The sequence below is a fragment of the Empidonax traillii genome, unplaced genomic scaffold (genome assembly GCF_003031625.1).
Source record: "Empidonax traillii isolate 1590-97213 ecotype Southwest subspecies unplaced genomic scaffold, ASM303162v1 scaffold674:size665969, whole genome shotgun sequence".
Classification (NCBI taxonomy): Eukaryota; Metazoa; Chordata; class Aves; order Passeriformes; family Tyrannidae; genus Empidonax; species Empidonax traillii.
In genome coordinates, this window is record NW_020955867.1 from 17,267 (window position 1) to 37,724 (window position 20,458).

At 40.5% G+C, this 20,458-nt stretch overlaps 1 protein-coding gene across 4 annotated transcripts in view; it reads right to left on the reverse strand.

Annotated features, from left to right (window-relative positions):
* The window catches only part of LOC114065537 (sodium- and chloride-dependent GABA transporter 3-like), a 33,053-nt gene extending 12,815 nt beyond the window's left edge, over positions 1-20,238 (reverse strand). The window contains exons 1-5 of one of the 4 annotated variants that reach the window (XM_027899535.1): positions 20,150-20,238; positions 19,187-19,417; positions 16,195-16,329; positions 15,878-16,018; positions 14,418-14,508 (exon numbers count right to left, since the gene is read on the reverse strand). In XM_027899535.1, coding sequence (XP_027755336.1) covers positions 14,418-14,508; positions 15,878-16,018; positions 16,195-16,329; positions 19,187-19,406 — 587 coding nt within the window. In that variant the 5' untranslated portion in view covers positions 19,407-19,417; positions 20,150-20,238. The other 3 variants (XM_027899533.1, XM_027899534.1, XM_027899536.1) reach the window with 3 other exon arrangements.
* Between the last annotated feature and the right edge of the window lie 220 nt (positions 20,239-20,458).

The window sequence follows — 20,458 nt, forward strand, 5'->3', positions numbered from 1 at the left end:
GGTACATTTGAGAAGAAGAAGGGCCTCTCTGTTTTTGGAACTGCTGAAGAGGGGCATATTAGGAGATCACTGCTACTCCTGAATACTCCTAGCTGAAAAGCAAACTTTCCATCCAAATTTGAAAACAAACATTCTGAGAGCTCACAGCACTGTATTATTGGATGAGAGAACACTGCATTTTCCTGAGAAAGAGTGTCTTTTTTCAAGTGTTCCACTGTGAGGAGCTGTACCAGGCTCTTGAACAGAGGATTATTAGCTGCCAGCACATTGTTGAAAGGAGTGTACTGGGGTACTTATTGCATTATTTCATGATTTGGAGAGCTGAAGAACAGATTCAATCTGTTTGAGGAAGGTCCCTTCATGTTCCCTCTCTGATTTGGAGCGGTGTCCAAGACACTTTTCTATCGAAAAACCCACCCAAAGAGCCTCTTGAGGTCACTTCTCCATCTGTATCTGCCCAGCCAGGAACACAGGTAGCAACGTTTCTTTTTACTCTGAGCCAGACTCTGTCCTCAGAGTATTATGTGGGGGATGAAAGGACAACAAAATGATGCCACTAACTGGTGCTACTGTTGAATGGCCTTTCTTATTTTACGTTTAGTGTGCTTCTTCCATCCCTGCTGTGTTTTCAGACCTAGTCCATATTGACCTCGTGAACCTTGTTGCAGAGCTCCCTGTATAAAAAGCATAATATACTCGAGTGTCAGTGCTGCACAGATTTCTACTTTTAGTAGAAAAGTATTAACACCTTTAAGACATCCTCCATTCCTTTGTGAAAGTGAGTTTAAGTTTCCTTCTAAAGACACGTTTTCTAAACGGTCATGTTTCTTTCTCTCATTGCACTTTATGCAATCAATGTTCTGTTTAGTTTCTGTAGAAACTTATTTATTTCATACCCAAATGTATCCAAGGGTCCTGTGCAAATATAGTTTCTGACAGGCAGAAACTCGAGTAGATATTACTGAAGTCTGAAAATGGTGGGATTCAGATTCCATGTACCAGAACCCTCTGTGGGTGCCTGGAGTGCTTAGGCCAGAGAGTTGCCAGCATCCAAGGCTCTGGTAAACATCTGCCTGAGGACAACCACCACACTGGGAACTGTTGCACTGTCAGATGCTGGTTAGCAGTCACAAAATCAGCTTCATTCATAACACCAGAATCACTGCAGTACTTGCAGACACACTGAAAGGCTGAAGTGTCTGCCAGAGACACACAAGGGAGTAAAAAGTGACGTTCTTTTGTCACAGAGGTCAGAGGCAGCTGCTTACCTAATGTGTTTGTGGCACATTAGTTATTGATCAGCCAGCCATACATTACATTATTACATACAACCACAGGAATGGCTTAGGAACAGCTATCTGGAGTTCTTTCACCACCAGCAGCATCTGTTCTTTCTTGTCTGAGTCACTGCAGCTTTTTCACCCTCTCATGGAGAATCTTGACTATTGAATGTTGAGACTCACTTGACCCTTCCCTTCTCTGTGCTCAGGTCTGTGCTCCCTCAACTCTCCTGATCTCAAGCAGCTTTAAGGGATCTATCAGGTAGCAAAATCACTCCTTTCATCCTATTAAACCACTAAAGTCAGCTGACAGCACAGAAGCATTCCCATACTGAAATGCCTTAGGGAAGTTGCAACATTTCCCTGTGCCTGTCTAATCTGTGCTAATTGTTGTCTAATCTGGGAGAGGCTGATCCCTGCATCCAGGCTGCATAAGTGACAGGTGAAAAAGAAACTTTTGAAAGAACTAAACAGAGCACATAAAATGCTAAATGTCTGAGACAGTGTTCTCCACTTACTCGTATAATAAACTTAAACAAAATTTATGCTGAATGCTAAATATAAAACTCTATGAAACAAAAAGCTAGTGGTTTACTTTCTAAGCGTCTCAGAACTTATTACTAAAAATATACATATTGCATACAGGACAAAGTGAAAAGAAAAATTATCCTTCAATAAAATGAACCTAAAAAGAGTCTTATTAGTTCTCTAGTCAATTTATTATTGCATTTCTTACTTGTACTGTTTTCCAGAATTTCTCTTCTCTGGTGTGATTCATTATCTTTTGACACATAAAACTTAGAGAATAGTACAATATTGTCTTATAAAATGGGTAAAGAACATTCTATGTAACAGCACTATCAAAGCTGGGAGCAATTTTTCAGCTTTTGCACATAAATCAACCAGCCTCCTCTATACATTACAGGACTGCATATTGAAAAACAGCTGTCAAATTTCTGAGCTTCACTCTCTGAGCAAAAAGTAACAGTATGAGGAAAATTCTTTTTAGAAGAGCACCTACCTGACGAGGGACTTGGACAAAAATGTGTGAGAAACCTCTCCCTTTTACAGGAAGAGAACATATATTTGAGCAGGGATAACCCTTATAACTGCAAGCCCCAGGGTATAATAGAATCACAGAGTGGTTTGGGTTGGAAGGGATCTTAAGGATCATCTACCATGGGTAGGGACACCTTTCACCAGGCCAAGTTCAGAGCTCCATCCAACCTGGCCTTGAACTTTTCCAGGGATGGGGCAGCCACAGCTTCTCTGGGCAACCTGTGCCAGGGCCTGCCCACCCTCCCAGGGAAGAATTTCTTCCTAATATCCAATCTAAACCTCCTCTCTGTCAGTTTGAAGCCATTCCCCCTTGTCCTGGCACTCCAGTCCCTTGTAAACAATCTCTCTCCATCTGTCCTGCAGGCTCCCCCCACGAGGCAAGATGTGACTCAGGCTGCATATTAGATTGATTCTGATCTCATTTGCATCCAAAAGTTACAATCTGGAATTAATAAGAGTGAAGGGGAAAAGCTTTCAGAAGACCCACTGCACCACTAGCCAGTGCATGAACCCTGCTTTGGCTTCCTCAGCTGAGCAGCTCAGATGATGACACGGGCAAGAGTGACATATTGACAGTGTTAATATCATTTAGAGGATGTACATCTGGGATAAAAAAATTATTTCTTTTCAAAACACTTGCTTTCAGGCTTTCTTTTTTCCCCTAATACTTAGGAATACTTACTCCAGTACTTAAGAAACTAAAAGTGAGCTGGTTGTGTCGGGTTTTTTTACCAGTGCAGCAGTGTGGTCATTCCTGAAATGCCTCCAGAACGAGCATGGATACAACTATTAAGTTAAATAAACACAAACTCCCAGTGAATTTCTAGCAGATTTAGTCACTACAAGCACATGAAATGAATAGACAGAGGATGGGTGCCAAACTCTCACTGCAGGTCAATATGTGCTGACACTTTGACTTTTCTGAAACTTGTATATCCAGAACTGACAAGAGATACAGACTCTGCACCTTACAGACCTCTCTTTTTTAAAGGTTTCATGTAAACTCTAAAATAGAAATTATGCCACCCATCAATTTCTAAAAGTGCTGCAAATTATCCTGGATACCTGCTTGTACTCTCTCCAACCATCAGTTTTCAATTATTAGAAAGACGTATTTCAGCTTTTAGAAGATAATCTGTAGGTTACACATTAAAGAATCTCCAATAAATTTCTCTCAAAGTGTAAGAATTCATTTCTGGAAATCCACTTAGTTCCACACTTGTTTTTTTTTTTTTCTCAAAGTAGAAGACAGACAACTCCCAGTGGTCACATTAGCAAGAATCCCTCAGCTAGAGCTGCACAGATCTAAAATATTTACCTCTTACAGCATATTTAGTGTGACCTACACGTAACACAATGAATTATTTCTAGGTGAGCCATATTTGCTGCTAGTCAGCCTAGGTCCTTCCTTTTAGCTCTCTGATAGGGTCGAATATTGTTCCATTCATTACCCATTTCTATGCACATTAAATTAAAAAGATTGAACTTTCCGCTGCAGATTATTCTCTAAAACTTGCTATTGTAAATAACAACACATATTTCTTGTGTCAACCCTTGTCTCATTAAAGTCAGCACTTAAATTATCTGAATTTACCATGTCATTACTTAGCAGCTACTGTGTGTATACATATATTACCTTTTTCATTTTTATTTGTGTCTATGTTTTTGTATTTCTGCATGAGAAAGAGAGTGATGGATAAACACAGAACACCCCACTTCTGTAACCATTCCTGACCTATTTTCCTTCAACCTCTTTCACTGAAGTCATGGCAACTTCTTCTTAACCAAGCCTGAGTGTTTAATCCTGTCAAATAACTTCTTTGTGCTGTTCCACTCACCTCTGCTTTAGAGTTTCTTGGTACTCTCTCAATATATCCAATTACTCCTTCAGTCTTTCTGCAATTTCCCCTCTACTCATCTCTGAAGGAGTCATCCAGTGACAAAAATCTCCCTTTTTATTCACCTTGAGTGGCATAAATGAGCTCAGCACACAGCACCAGCTGCCAGCTGAGAGCACCCAGAAGAAATGGATGGCTCTCAAAATTTGTGTTGAGCCTTTTAGACAGTCTGTAGAGTTGTACTTGGCCATGCACCATTAATTAGATGTTGATAACGAGAACTACAGACATAAAATTTTGTGAACTATTGCACGATCCTGTAAAACAGGTTTTCATAGTGAGCTCTTGGCTATGAACTCAGGTAAAAAGTGATGGTAAGCTCTTATTTCTTCCACACAGAACTGGCCAAAATAAAACCATTACCTGACTGGCAAAAAAAGAAATTTAAAAATTGAAAAAATTACTCTGTCAACATATTTCTCACGATCACTGGCCCTGTACTGAACCCTAGTTACAAAAAAAAAAGGTAGTAAAGAAAAACTTACAGGTCAAAAGAGCAAAAAAACAAGTTACAAACAGACAGGAGCTATTTTGGGAGGTCCCCAGTCCTTTGTCCACATGTATAGCTCCTGTCTCTTCATAAAATACCAGTTGCAAATTACAGCATGATTCTTAATTAGATTCAGGTAAATTCTACTGGTTCGGTTTTTTTGTTTATGAACCAAACCCAACAGTTGGAGTTAAAATGTTTAAACAGTGGTTGTTGAAGGGACTTTGGAAAGGCATCAGTTATTTCCCTTTCTACACAGAGGACAACTATGCCTGTTTCAAGGCCTGCACTGATGGATGTTCTGTAGCCTTTAGGAGAATTTAGTGAGTCTTCCTCAGGAAGTCCTCCTGACACAGCAAAACAATTTTGCTGCCATAAAAGAATGTAATGGAAAATAGTGGGAAAAAAAAAAACAACAACCCCAAAAAAGTTTGGTTTATTGTTTGTTTTTTTTTTTCCAGCCTGTGTTCACTCTAACTTTCTGCACACAAAAAACCCTCTCCTTTAATTTGATTTAAAACCCCAAGAAACCACTCTTTCTGTTAATGCCCTGAATCTACAAAGCCATACATAAAAAAATGCTTTTAAAAAGTGCCTAAACTTTTATTTTCTCCTGTAATGATGCTTTTTCAAGAGCCAAAAATAGATAGAGGTTTGCTTAATTGCATGGAACTCTGTGCTTGATACAGTCCCCATGCTGAGATAGCCAAGAAGATGAATGTGACTGAAATCTCTTGCACCAAAGTCCTTCAGATGCTCAATTTCAAGACAGGAAGAAAATCTAATGGACACATTCTTGGACAGCTGAAAATAGCAGTCTATTATTTACAAGGCCACAGGCAGATTTAAAGGATTCCAGAGGTATTGAAAAATATATCTTGGAAGAGTTACATTCAATTTGTTTGCATATCTAGCCTTGCAAATCCAATTCCCATGGGGAACTGGGGAAGGAAATAGTTCTTGGGGTGAGCAACTCTTTAAAACATGAATGTAACTTTTCAGCTTGTCCTCTGCAGGACCTCTCTTCAGGGGAGTTGCAGGAGGGACTAATTGTTTCAGGCAGTAAATGCCACCAACTGTGTCATGCTTTTAGTCTTTCTAGATCTAAAGTTTGCTTAGATATTTGTAGGAGGATGCAGATAACTCATGGAGGAGGGGATGAGCTCGTTTTTGTAATTGCACAAACCCAGACATAACTGAAAGGGGGTCTTCAGGAGAGTTTTTTTCTTACATAAATAATAATAAAAAAAAAAAAAAACCAAACACAACGAACCAATAATTTATGAGAAACCAATTAAACCCCTGGCAAAACCAGAGGAAACGTGCCTGGTTATTTTGGCATCTGCTGCTATTGGCTGATTTGGCCAAGCCTGTCATGGCACAACCAAGTTTTTGCTAATTTAGACCTTTGCCTTTTTTTTCATTTCACCTCTGAAAGCAAGTTGTGCTTCTTTCATAGAGTTCTTTCCTAATGATAGTAAAAAGTGCCTACACAGGTATACATATCTTTAGACACAGTTTCCTATGATAATAACAATAAAATGTCCATAATGGTCCCAATCCTTTAAAAAAAAAAAAAAAAATTAACCATTCTTGAGCAAAACTGAATATCTAAGCCAGCAGCTTCTAAAGGTCAGTTTTTTAAGCCCCTCACTCATCTTCCTGTGTATGTTCTCCAACTATGAGTAGATAATAATTTCATTGCTAGAAATTTTTACAAGTCTGCAACTAAGTGATGTTTTAAACAGCTCATGTATGATCTTTGTTACAAAAATGTGCTTCCTATATTTGCCCACATTGCAGGCCAAAATTTTCCCATATTTTAACATAAGAACCAACCAAATGCTACAAATTCCCGAAATGCATTTTGAGTAGTAGATAGGGAAATATTTCAGATATCACTCATAAAAAATTAACTGTATCATTCTAAATAACTAGGCAAATTAGATATTAAATTTGTTCATGGTACCTTCACAATCAAAGAAAAGCTTATTACTACCTTAAGTACGTACAGCTAATGAAAAGGAGTTGGTAACATTTTAGAGTTACTTTTCCCAAACATGAAGTTGTCTCCTAACACCAAGCTTTTATTAATTAAAACTTTCCATTACAAAATCCTGTATTCAGATGCAAGTGTATTTATTCAGTGTATTTGTTCCAGACTGTTTAAACAAAGGTTTTTTTATGATGATTAGCTTCCAAAAAAGTTACTGGCAATTCTTGGCTGCATCCAAAGCACAGGCATAAGAAGATAATATTTCTTGTGATAAGCTCACAGCCTTATAGTTAAATTAAAAAGAAATGCACACATTGCCAACAGACTTCATCAAGAGATGGAAAAAAACCTTCCTAGATTCCTCCATAAAAATACTACAGAACTGCCTATTTACTAACTTTGCATAATTTACAGAACATCAGGAAGAAGAAAACACTTGGAGGACTGGAATTAGGGAGACTGGATAAATTGGAATGAGTCTGTCTGGACAAGGAGAGCACAGATCACAGCAGCTCACAGGCATGGGGAGAGGAGAAGCAACGAGCAGAAGGAAGAGCAATCTATGATTATCTGGCCAAGGAACTTAGGGAAAAGGGGCAAAATGTTTGGGGAGTTAAAACTGGAGACCAGGTATAAGTTTGGGGAGCAGTCAACTGGCTGGATAAAATGATCAGGACTAGGTGGCTGGAGGTGACAAACAGAACTATCCCTGATTTGGAGACAAGTCAGGAGACAATGAATTGCCCAGGAAAAGAGATTAAACTGAACTGCCCTATGATGAGACAGCAGTGGGAGGCATATTTGGGAATGGCAGGACTGGATGTAATCATAAGGAATGATGCTAAAGTGGAAGGTTGTGGTGGGAATGCCATGCAGGAATTAGCATGGATGAGGGATTAAAACGTCAACGGAGGAATTAACATCAGCACTGTGATAGCTCACCCCTGTCCCAGCAGAATGCCAGTGTTTAGGGCCCTCTGAAGAGACCTTTCAAAGAACCATGATCAGAAACGTGAGGAATGAAGAGTTGATTTCCATAAACGTAGAGAAGAGGTCAGGACGGGAAACAGGCAAAAAGCTCACCCATCCTGCTGGAAACCCACCCTCCCTGCCCTCCCTTAGCCTAAAGGTTCTAAGGAGAACGCCTGAGGTATTAAACCTACTGCTGGTCTGCAGGAGGCTCACTCAGAGTTTTCCCTCTCTCCTGTTAGTGCTGTGGATAAACACCTATTTCTTTGCCACAAAGCCTGAACTGGACTGTCTGTTAACACATCAAATATCAGAATAGTTTCCCCTCAGTTATTCTCAGGTAACCTTTCCAACCTGAACCATCTCTCTCCTGTGACAGTGAGAGAATGATCCTGTCCAGTTCTAGCCATGGCAGCATCCTGAGAAGCCAGATGTTAAATCCCAGACCATACTCCATGATTATTTAACTTTTATACAAAGCTGAGTGAGCTCAAGAGAAGACAGGGAAGTTCCCAACCTGTACAGAACACATGCAAGAAAGTGGAGCTTATATTCAGTTTTTTTGCCAACAAAACACAGAAAGGAGAGTTTTCTAAATAGTCAATAAAGACAACAAAAATTACTACTTTTTTTTTAAGTCCCTTAAATATTCATGTAAGTGCACAAAAAAAATATAAATATTTTGTTTGGAGCGAATTAGCAATTACTTGTTTCAAAGATTATATTAATATTTGGCCAAAGCTGACTTTCATACATTTTCTGTTCCTTTGTTGGAATAAAAATTGTGCAACCTTAATGCTAAAAAAGAGCCTTGGGCCCCCCCATACTTTGCACTTTTACTCTATCTGTAGCTCAGATCCCCTTCTCTAAAATGGGAACAATTTGAACTTGTTGAGACCTTGTGAGGATGAATGAACACGTAAATAATCAAGAAAATCATAATGGTACAGCCACAGACACCACAAGCACCCGAAGAAGACTTGATTAAATTAATAACTTTGTTCATTTTCTTATATTTTGTCTTCTCATTATTATTAGGTTCCTGCTCTGCTGACAAAAAGAACAAATATTGAATACCTGCACAGTGTTTGCTCCCTATCCATCCTCTAACAAGATCAAAGCAGATATGTTGACAAAATATTAGGCAGTTCTTTATCTCAAGATGATCATATTCTTTAAAGATGTGACCTTAAAACTACACAACTTCGTTTCTATTATTCCCTAATACACAAATACTTAACTTTGCAATTCCTAAGGTCATTTTTTTTCTCTGTAGTAAAATTGTCATGTACAATATTCAATACAAAACTCAAAAAACATGGAAGTTCATCTCCCTGATTAAGGGTTCATCCCTCGATATAGAAGAAATCCGCTTTGCATTTTGTCACCTCTCCCATTTACTCCTTTCAGCTGAGCTCAGGAAAAAGTCAGTGATCTTGAGGCAAAATCAGATGAAGAGCTCACATGACTCCAAACAAAAAGCAAATTTTCACACGGCCTCTTATGAACTGAGCAGAAACAAGCGAGTCTGGCACAGCTCAGTGTTCTACAAGGCCGGCACAAAGGGGCTGGTTCTGGGGGGTGCTGGAGGTCTCTGGGTGCTGAGCACTGCAGGATCGGGCTCAACTTGCTAATGGCTCCTCATAGTGTGGTGGGGATTAACCACAATGTGACTCCTGCACTCATTTGCAGCCTGAATGAAACAGGAAAAACCTCCTTTTGACTTTGCAAGGAACGGGTTTGTGCCTTTTCCCTTTTTGCTGAGAACAGCCCCTTTTCTTTTCCCCAGACAAAAACAATGTTTTTCTTTTTTTTTTCTCACTAGGCTTTACTTGGAAACGCTAAGGATGTGTCACCCTCTCCAGAGAGTGACAGGCCAACAACTAGACCTTCTTTAACAGAGGACTAAGTTGTTGTTACACAGCCAATAAAAAAAACTATTGAGGTGGAATCAACCACGGGTCCTCTTTCTGTCCAGCTCCTTTCCCAGGCACTGGAAACCTCCAATTCCTGACCATGGTGACAGACTCGAGTAGCTGCCAAAAGAGCACACAGACATGGTTGATGCCCCCCACACCTGCCAGGCAATTTCTTCTCCTAGGAAAGCAGAAAAAACAATGGAGCAGAGTATCCTCTCCTTTCTGTTCTGTTTCCCAGGCTGTAAATACAACCTTACCTGATGCCACAGCTCTCTTTCGCTGGGCTGCTTCAACATATCAGGAATTATCAACACTGCAGGTGCCACTATTAACTGTTTAAAGTTTGGACGCTAAAAATTCCACGTGCTGTGCCTTGAAACTATGATTATTACTTTTTCTCTGAAAATCCTTAAGCAACAGATGAGGCAAAGGCCGTAAATGGGAGTCAATAGGCCATTCTCTGAATGCTGGCACCGGTTAGAAGTGAAAAGTGAAGCTTCAGACTCTTGCCTGTCCTGTGGAACACAGCAACAGAGAGTTTGAAGAAGTGATTTGTTCCCTATTTAGCTGCTTACCTTAAAAAGCTGTACATGAAGATGGAATGTGAGACTTCTCAAGGCTATGGCCTTTGAATTAAGGTAAGAAATCCTTAAATCTAATTTTTCCCAGTTGTCAGCATTGATACCAGTGGTCAGTGGTGAGTCTGTTCACATTTAAAACATTAACAGCCATAGCCTTTTTTAAGCAGGAAAACAAGAAAAGAGTGTCCAAACTCCCAAACTTTGCCTGCTGCTCCTGCAGCAGGATCAGACCCTTTTCACTGCAGAGCTGCAGACAGGCAGTTATCAATCGCAGGCTGAGAAAAATATTTTAAGTTTTGAACTTGCTGCATGTGCAATGAGATTCCTCTGAGTGTAGCAAAAGGCATTTAGGACCTATTGCAGTATTTATCTCTACGGTCTTTTGTTGCTTTTTAAACAAAGAACAACCCATCCAGGACAATAATTAAGCCTCCGGGTGACGCAGCTACCAAAGCAGGTGGAGAATGCTGAAGTATCAGAGGCAGCATCCTCTGTACAGACCTGAGGAAGGGGAACTCTTGGTCTGAAGGCCAGAAGAGCTTCATAATACAGCAAAACATCCTCTCAGTCATCACTGCACATGGGGGAGATGTTGCTCGACTGGAGGAATAGATTCAGGAGTAACCAAGGCCACAGAAGCAACAAAAGCTACAAATATTTCAGCAGAAAGGCTGAAGGCTTTGTTTGCAACCCTCAGCCCAGCTGAGGACTTGGATTTGCTTCCAGTCACGAGCAAATAGGGGTTGAGTCTTATAGACTAGATAATAAAAAAGACACAGTAGCACAGGTTAAAAGAGAGAAGACTCCTTTTCAAAGCCAGAAATAAAGGCATTCTTTTGGGCCTGTTGTATTCATTTCTTCACAGACAAAACCAAACCCAACTTGTTCCCCTGCACTTACATAATGTAAATTCTGTGTGATACGCAGCAACCTGCACATCCCTCAGCATTGATAACTCTGACACTGAGAGCTTTGGGCTTCAAAGCAACACAGAGCACTGCTAAAATATGCACTGGGGAATTACTGAGGCTTCCCCAAGCATTTTTCTTGTTAGGTTGGGTTTAATTAAAAAAAAATCCTGAAGATACTGCAACTACTATAGAAGACTGTGGTAAGATGCTATCAAAGGAAAGCTGTAACATCAGCCTGACAGTTTACAAAAGCAGTATTGAGTCCTACGTGAAAATGAACTCCTAATTCAGTAAGTAAATAGGATCACTATTCACAATAATTACCACTTTAATCCACAGATTAACTCAAGATTGGATTGTAACAGATATCCCCCCCCCAAAAAAACAACCAAACAAAAACCAAAACAGAACCCCAAAACAAAAACCAAAACAAAATAATTTAAAAACCTCAAAACAAACAAAACCCCCCACAAAAAAAACAAACAAAAACCCAAAACACACAAAAAGCCACAAACTTTTCCCCCCCACAGCTGACCCCTCACCCAATAATTTGGCTGTATAGGGCCACAATTTAGAGACATTTCAATCGCAGCCTTAACGTGGCAAAGTGTAAATGTTCCGAATGCAAGGTTGTTCAGGAGAAACCCAGAGCCTTCCCCTCACAGGCACCACCTTAATTACTTGTCAGGAACCTGGTCGTTATGCAAATGAACTCAGTTCTGGGACTGGGGATTGAGGATTCTCACACTCTGTCAACACCAGCTCCAAAAATAGCAAAGAGCAGACGCTCAGTGCAGTCCACACCAGCAACTTTCCTCTCACTATTTGTTTCAACAAGTCTTTCAATCAATTTATGGCTCCCAACATCAGAATTTACGAAGTAGTAAAGCAGCATGGCAGGAGCCAGACCTCTGGTTAAGTGAAATAACGTTGCTGGTAACACTTATCTACAGATCAGATGGCGATTTTCTGGACAAATTAACTAGCCTAGGTTACTTTGTATTAATTATTCTCTCATCTGCATTGCACATCTATACATAAAAACCTCCACTGAGCATTTATATCTGCTATTTAAGACACATAATTAATTACAATCTTCTCTTAATTCCAGTTAGTTATTTTAATGCAACATCAGTCCTGATACTTATTAAAGCTCATTCTCAAACTAGGGTGTCATTTCTGTTTCAAATTTTGAAGACATGCAGCATCATACCTACTTAAATTTTAACAAATAATTTAAAGGCAAACAATTTTCTCAGCAGGAAGGGACTACATTTATTTCCTAAGAGTGAAAAACTGGGCAACTTCAGTTTTGCTTGGAGAAAGTAGCTAAGTTTAGTGTCTTAAGCTATTTTAGCCAGCAGGCTGCTGGTATTATGAAAAGTTTGTCCATAGCCCAATAAAGAAAGAAGTTCCAAATAAATGACAAATTATTTTTTTAACTTCTCTTTTTAATTTTTTTTTTTTATTTTTAAAGTGTAAGAGTGTGTGTTTTCAACTTCGTATACATGAGATTGTAAAATAAGTTAGAGAAAAGACTAAATCTGATTATCCCTTCTAGTTTCATAAACCATTCCTAACTTAGGCAAAATCAGGTAGGCAAATATGCCCCAGATTTGAAGGATTTTCATTCAAGTTTAGCTGTAGAAGCATGTTAGGCTTCATTCTTAGAGGACTCTGAGAAGGGACATACTTAAAATGTATCTGTATGTACATCAAAATAAACTGACATAGAAATTCAGGTAATCCAAAGCTGAGCACTGACAAAACCCCAAAAAACCCTAGAAAAATGAGGAGATAAAACTTAGTCTGTGCCCTCCATATAATTCAATTAAATGTTGCTTACTTCTCTGGGTAACTGGAGCTACCATGAGTGGCCGAGTTGTGAATATTTTTGAATAAGCAAAAAAAATACAGCAGATAAATTAGGTTAGTACCAGAAAATACTTTCCTCATTTACACTAATGATACGAAATCTTAATTCTACTTATCCTAAAGAACCATAAGATATTTTTAGTGAAATGATGAAGTCATAGCAATAAATGATGCCACCTGAGAAACTCTTGTTTATTCTGAAATGTTATCTGGGAAGTGGGTAGAGTTGATATGCTTTGATTTAATATTTCAGGTGTGTTCATATTATTGAAAATTTTAACAGAAAAGGAAGTTACAATTTTACCGAGGGAGTTTATGCATAGTTTAGTCTGTTTGGGGTTTTTAAATTTATTTTGTTTTTAAATAAAACAGTATTATTTACTCAAGCAACAACTACTGCTAAGGAAGTAGCAGTATTGCTAAAATTATCTGACGTAGCAAGACAAAGAGGTTCAAAAAGACAGAGAGAGACAATAGCACATGCTAATATTCAAGGTAATTGTGTCAGTGTGGAGTTCCCCCTTCAAGGAAACTCTTAATTCACAGTTCTTTCAAAATGTATCTGTTGCTGTCCTGAACATAAAACAGAGCCTTAAACATACAGCCTTAGATTAAGGCTCTGTCTTAACAATAAAATTAACAGGTCCTGAAGAAATTCTAGTTACCCAGAATTGTGTAACACCCATTAAATCGTGAGATCACTGAGTATTAAAAGTAACATTCGGTTTCTCTGACTGTCTGAACACACACTGAGCCCTGCAAGAAACAAATATACGACTGAACTGCATTGATTAAATATTTATTGTGAGCAAAAAAAAATAAAAAAGCCACTACAAAAGCAGACCATACTTTGCAAAGATATAAAATTCTTCTAACAGTCTAACTAGAAATCAGAATCCAGGAGACACGAGAGAGTTAAACTCTCCCATTATTCCAGCTGAATAACTAACACTTACATAGTGCTTTAAAATATAATGAGATACAGAAGACAGAGTATTAGTTAGCTGAAACAAGGATGAAGATGCAACTCTCAAATTGGTAAGAAACATTTGGAAAAGAAAAATAAAAAATATTTGAAATCCTCCTCTTTTTTTCTTTCACCTCTGCCTCCTCATTAGTATGGGTTTGAGGCTCTTTCCTCCAGCAGCAGGAGCCAAGCTCCCGAGCAAGTAGCACACTTTGTTCTATGTTCTTTCAGGATATGGAATTCCTTTCCTTGCAGAAAAAAAGAGTTAAAAAAACCCCTTCTCTTAAAAAAAAAAAAAAAAAAGGAGTTAAAACCCCTCATCCTGATTCCCTTTGGCTGTATAAGAAAATTTCCAACTGAACTCACATCACTCGGTGCTATAGGGTTACAAGGTATCTAATCAAGTGTAAACAATCGAGTTATTGGAAGATAATGAATGGTCTGATCAAACATAAATTTCATGTGCACTTACTCCCAGAATTCCATCACTGGAGACGTGGCATTTTGCAAAGAGACTTGACTGCAGTTACTCATATTAAGTTTTTGAAACTCCACACAGTTTTCTATAAAAGAACAAAAAAAAAAAAAAGAGTTTGTTATATTGACACGCAAGTAAATTTTTTCTTGTCCATGCATCCTGTGAAGTCACCATTCTACAACACATTTGCTGTGTGTGCAACGCTGTGTTTTGATCACCAGACCACAGGCCCACCCCATGAAAATATCCACGAGGACTGTTGCTCCTGTAACACTTCCCAAAGGCACAGTTCAATGGCAAGGGCCAATAGAACCCCTCAGGCCAAAAGATATGTTGAGTCAATGGATTGGGAATTACTGCATATTCCAAGCTCATTGTTGCTTATGGCAACAAATGGCTTATGGCACACGGCCAGCAACGAGCTTCCACTTTGCCCTAATATGGCAAGTGAATAATTCCTCTGGCTTTTTATTATTATCATCTCTAGCACAGAGAAAGGAGGACAAAGCAGCTCAGCGCTGTTGTATTTGAACAGCAACCAGCATCAGCCAAGCTCCTCTGCTGGGTTGCCAGAACTGATACCAAAGCCTTCCACATGCATTGGGCTCAGGAGTAGATCCCTAACATAAGCTGTAACCTTTCAGGCAGTTTTAGGTGTGCTCAAAGGCCGTGACAAAGACCATTTAACAAATAGACATGAGAGACGGTACAGTTGGTAGGTGGTTTGAAATAGGACAGTGATTTGGGGAATAAAAACACAAACTTTAGGAACATGGAAATAAGGGCACCGGTAGGAAATCCTCCCCATAGGTGTTTGTGATGATCTATAAATGCAATAAGCAGAGAATTACATATCAAAATCTCAATGAGAGGAGACAGATGAAGAGCCCTGTGCTGCAAACTCTCACAAACACACACCTCCTCGTTCGTGCAGGAGGCTACTTTGCATGCTGTAAGGATTATTTCTGCTACTAAATTTCCAGAAGCAGCTTGATGAACATTATCCCTCAACACCTGGCATTTAAAAGAGCAAATCCAAAGATCCACATCTAGTGTTTTTCTCTCCATTCAAATGCCTCCTGATTTCATTAGAGTGAAAGAGCAAGATTGCAGCCTGTCATCAGGTCCATCTCTGCAGCAGAATTCACTCGCTGTGTTTGGGGAGAATACGCATGATTGCAAATAAGAGTCTTGGGAGTTAGTCACAATATCTTACTGAATTTAAAAAAATCCAAAATCATCTTCTTCTGCATTATATTCTACAGGAACAAATGCTTACACAATGACCTAAACCAAAAAGGTATGAATAAGTTTTCACTCCAGATTTACCACGGGATGTGATTGGCCCATTTGCAGTGACTATTCTACAGGAATAGTTTTGTTCATGGCATTTTAATAGATGAATCAATCCTTTGGAAGGTTGTTGTATAGGGATAATCTCTACTGATTCATACCTGTATTCCATTCATGCCCACAGGTAGCCCAGGGAAGCTCTGTAGTAAAGCAGTTAAACAAGTAGAAGATAGCCCATGCTAAAATAATGATGTAATACACATTTAGGTGTGCCTCTATCACTTGGGTAGCATAGCCAATGCCTAGAGAAAAAACAACAAACAGTGAGACACGAGAGAAAACTGCTACTTTGCAGGTAATCTAAAAACAAATGCTTACTATTTTGACTATACCTTAACTTCAATTATGATACAATTTATTTCATTTTACCCCAAGTTCAATGCATGTTTTTGCAGTAGAACACAGAATAGTTTGTTACCTTCAAATAGAGGGCAAACTTTCCTCCAGCATGTAATGCCTCCCTCACTAGTGAACTGTCCCAAGGCCGTCTCCAGGAAGAACACTGGGATTCCACAGCAAATGAAAAAGACCACATATGGGATGAGGAAAGCACCTACAAGGAAATAGTGAGTGGGTGTTGGTTATAACAAATGCAGTTCCTTGACAGCAGAGTGAGAGTTCTCCTGGTAAAGGAAGGATCACTTCTTAGCTGTCTCTCAGGCATCAAGCTGGCAGTGCAGGAAGCATTTACTCTCGGTCCCAAATATCAAAAGTTGACCTGTAAGCCAATGTCTTGGACTAAAACAGGCCAGATCAAAGTTCCCCAGCATAAATTAAAGTCTGCTCATGTGTCTCTCAAACACAGAAAAGATCACAGTCTTGCTCAGCCACAAAGTTTTGCACTGATCATCACCACGTCAGTCTACACTCTCTTCTCTTCCTTGCTTTTTCAGGAATGAGGAAATTAAACCCCAAAAATCCTTTGCATATTATTTACATAAGCCTGATGATAAAGATGATGGAAAAGGAACAGACTTTAGAACTACTTACAAGACCAGGAAAGCAGGATTTGGCTTGATCAGCTAGAAACATTAATGTGAAATTATAGGAAAATAACAAAGCATCAACAATTCTGTGAGATGCCCACAGCAAACTCCAGAATAGCTTATGAACCACATCAAAACTCAAACACAACCAGTAACAACTGCTGTGCTTTAGTCACCTTGATTAGAAAGTTAAGACACTAAAACCAGTTGCTTTCATTTGCAATTTCTTTCTTCAGAGCCAGCACAGCACCAGAGATCTCTTCATAAGTAGTCTCTTCCCTCAGCCAGGAAATTTTTCTATAGCTGGATCTCATCTGCCTCTCAAGCAATCCATGAGGATTTCACAAAGAATGGAATCCTTACAGCTAAAACATGACTTCTCTGTATAATTTACTGTGCATGTTGTTTTGAGCAAGATCTGTACAGAACAGGTGAAATGCTGGCCAGTATCCCAACCAGCTCACAATCATGGCGAGTTTAACATGGCAACTTGTTGAAATCCAAAATATTTGCTTTGACTATTTTTCCAACACTGTTCTACCACAGGTATCCATCATGAAAATCAGGTTTCCCTGCTTGTAAAAAAAGATCGTGTTCCAAGAAAAGCCTAATTGTAATACAAAGAAATTAATTTTCCTAGAACCACTAAATAAATATCTACAGGAACAACCTAAAATTGCAGAAGCTTATGCCTACACTGCCTGTTACAACTCAGAGGAAGTGTCAGAGGGAGGTCAGACCTCCCAAGTTCCATACTACAGCTCCTAGGTTTGTTCTGTATCTAGCAAGTTATTTCATGACCAGTTAATGTATTTTACCATTGTCTTCACTTGCCACACACGAAGTAGTTTGGTGCATCAGATGTAAACACTGAAAACAAACTCTGGTCTAATTCTACCAGGGCACTCCAGAGAGTTACAAAGCCACAGGTCACAGACCAAACCTTCGTTGAATAAAACTGGTCAATGGCCAGTTTCCTGAGGTGCCAGGACACGACCAATTAGATCACACACACTAATACTATTCTTAAAGGATAGAGTGGTGATTCAATAGGATATTTAAGTACATAATTTTTCATGAAATAAGTCAAACCCATGATTAGAATTCTTTCATTATAAAATGATAGCATCCCCTTTGGACGAGGTAGCACATACGTACAAACGGACACAGAAAGGTGGCTGTGTGGACAAGAAAACTACACACCAAAAAGACATTTCTATTTTTAACTCTTCCAAAAGTTCTCTGGGAACACTTTGACAAAAAACAAGAAACTGTCCTGTATATCATACCCAGCATATTAATATTTATGCACTCACAGCAGTATTTGGTAACATCATTCTGGAAAGAGGTGAACTCCTGCTCTCTTAGTTTTGCCCAAGTACAGATATATAGAGAAAGGTGCTACAAACAAACAGGTCTTCCACAGCACTATTAGTCTTAGAGAAACAGCAGACAAAATGGGCCAAACCCATCCCTGAGTTTAGACAAGGAGGGACAGGGAAAATAAATTTGGCACAGCGTTGTTAGCAAAGGAAACCCTTCCCGGAATGGATCTTTGCACATCAGCCACTGAAAATTCAGTTTTTCTCCCAGCCTGTGTTGTTACACTCACTCTGCCTTAAGTGGGGAGAATGCTGAACCCAGGCCACAGAATTCTAAACTGAGTTTTTGATTTACTTCTCTTTCCTCACTGCTTCATAAGTCGCAGCTGATGTGCTTATTCTCAACTCTCACATATCTTACACAGTTTATACTTAACTATGACCACTACGGGCCTCGTGTTCCTATTTCTGTACAAGTTAAGTCTGCTATTTTCTCTCTCTCAAATGGTATTCACATTTTAAATTTATTAGGGTTTGCTCTCTTCTTTGAGCAACCTTCAGTTTTGACATGTTCCCCTACTTTACTGTAGGAAGAAGGGGAAGTACTGAGGAAGAAAACAAGTACATTGAGTTACAAAAATTTCCACATGACGAAGAATTTCATCTTTGTAGCCCAATCAGAAAAATATATTCATCTTCTCCAAAGTATTCTGCTTGAAAAATAAACTGTTACATTCTTTCCTGTGTCAGACAAACTTACTGAAGTATGCTTGGGTCTGTATTCCCATGCAGAAGAAAACACAGGACTACTCTAAGGGACCACTGGCTTCTTCTACATCAAAAATCTCACAGAAAAAAAATACAGCCATTTATTAACATGAAAGCAACTCGTAAAAGTAACCCACACAGTCTTTGTAGAAAAGGAAAGAGAAATATGACTTTTCTCTTAGTTGTCAGATGTGTTATAATTCCCTCTCTGCACATATGCTGAAAACTTGAGCTCGTATCTCTTCCTAGCACAATAAATCACTGCAAAGTGTCCTTAACTGTTTATTTCCCACGTTTATGGCGAGCACTGAATCAACACATGATGCCATCTTACCTCCTCCGTTCTTGTAGCAAAGATACGGGAATCTCCACACGTTTCCCAACCCAATAATCTCCCCTGCCACAGAAAGCACAAATTCAACTTTATTGTTCCAGTGACCTCTTTCATGAACTTTCTTATCGTTGCTGTGGACGAGGTTGGTGCTTGAGGCTTCTGGGTCCAAAGCATCTTCTGGCTTGCCATTAATTATAGGAATAGTCTTTTCAGCTGTCATGACTTTTCAGCCTAGGGGAGAACAAAAGGAAAGCACACGGGTGTTTTAAGACACTTGCTAGTACTAATCTTCAATGACTAAAGTCTCTCAGCGTGTCATTGGCTTCTTATTGCCCATGTAAATTGGCAGATACAAATGAAGGAAGCTGGAAAAGTTGTAAAGCGGGCAAAAAAAAAGGAAAAAGGTGGGGAAAAGAGAAGCTTATATACAAGAGAAGGAGTCGATTTCCAAGTTGAGACAGATAACTCAGCAGCAGATAGTGAAGCCTTTCAAAAACCCCTCCCCAAGCGAGGATCCCAGCTTGACCAACCTACCAGAGGACAGAGGATGAGCTGCACCTTGCAGGAGCCCAGCTGAGAGCAGAAGAAGCCGGGGATGTGATGGAAGGGGGCCTGGACGGTTGTGGCCTGGCTGGAGGAGCAGGGGAGCTCCGGGGCTACTCACCCAGGGCTCTGGCCGTGCCTGCGCGGCGGGGACAGGGGCCGGCTGTGGCTCAGCGCTGCGCTCCGAGCGGATCGCCCCGGGCTGCCGCTCTCCGCTCCGCCGCACGGGAGACACGGGGCGGCACAGGCGGCCAGGGGAAGGCGGGGAGAAGGCGGACGGCGTTCGGATAGCGAGGGAAGCTCGCCCTGCCCGGCCCGGCGGGGGTAGGATGCTCCCCACGCGCGTCGCAGCCGGGATTTGCAAATGCTCAGCCCTTCCCCGGAGCGATGGTATAACACCCGCCTCCCCCCTCCGCCCACCTCAGACTGTCCCGCCAGCTCCCCCCCCCTCCTCCTCTTCCTCCTCCTCCGCCACCAGCATCACCAGCCGAGCATCCCCAGCCTCCGCTCGCCCGCCCCGCGGGGACCAGCCAGGGTCGAGCCGCCGGCACTTCCCAGCCCCGCGGGTGGTTCCCGGCGCTGAGGGCGGTTCCCAGCCCTGCTCCTCGCTCCCCGCTCCCCCCGGAGCCGGGGATGTCCCGCAGGAGGGGGGGCTGTGCCGTGTGTGGGTGCGGGAGCGCCCGCCCCGCACCTGCGGCCCCGCAGAGCCCGGGGGTGGGATGGGGGGGG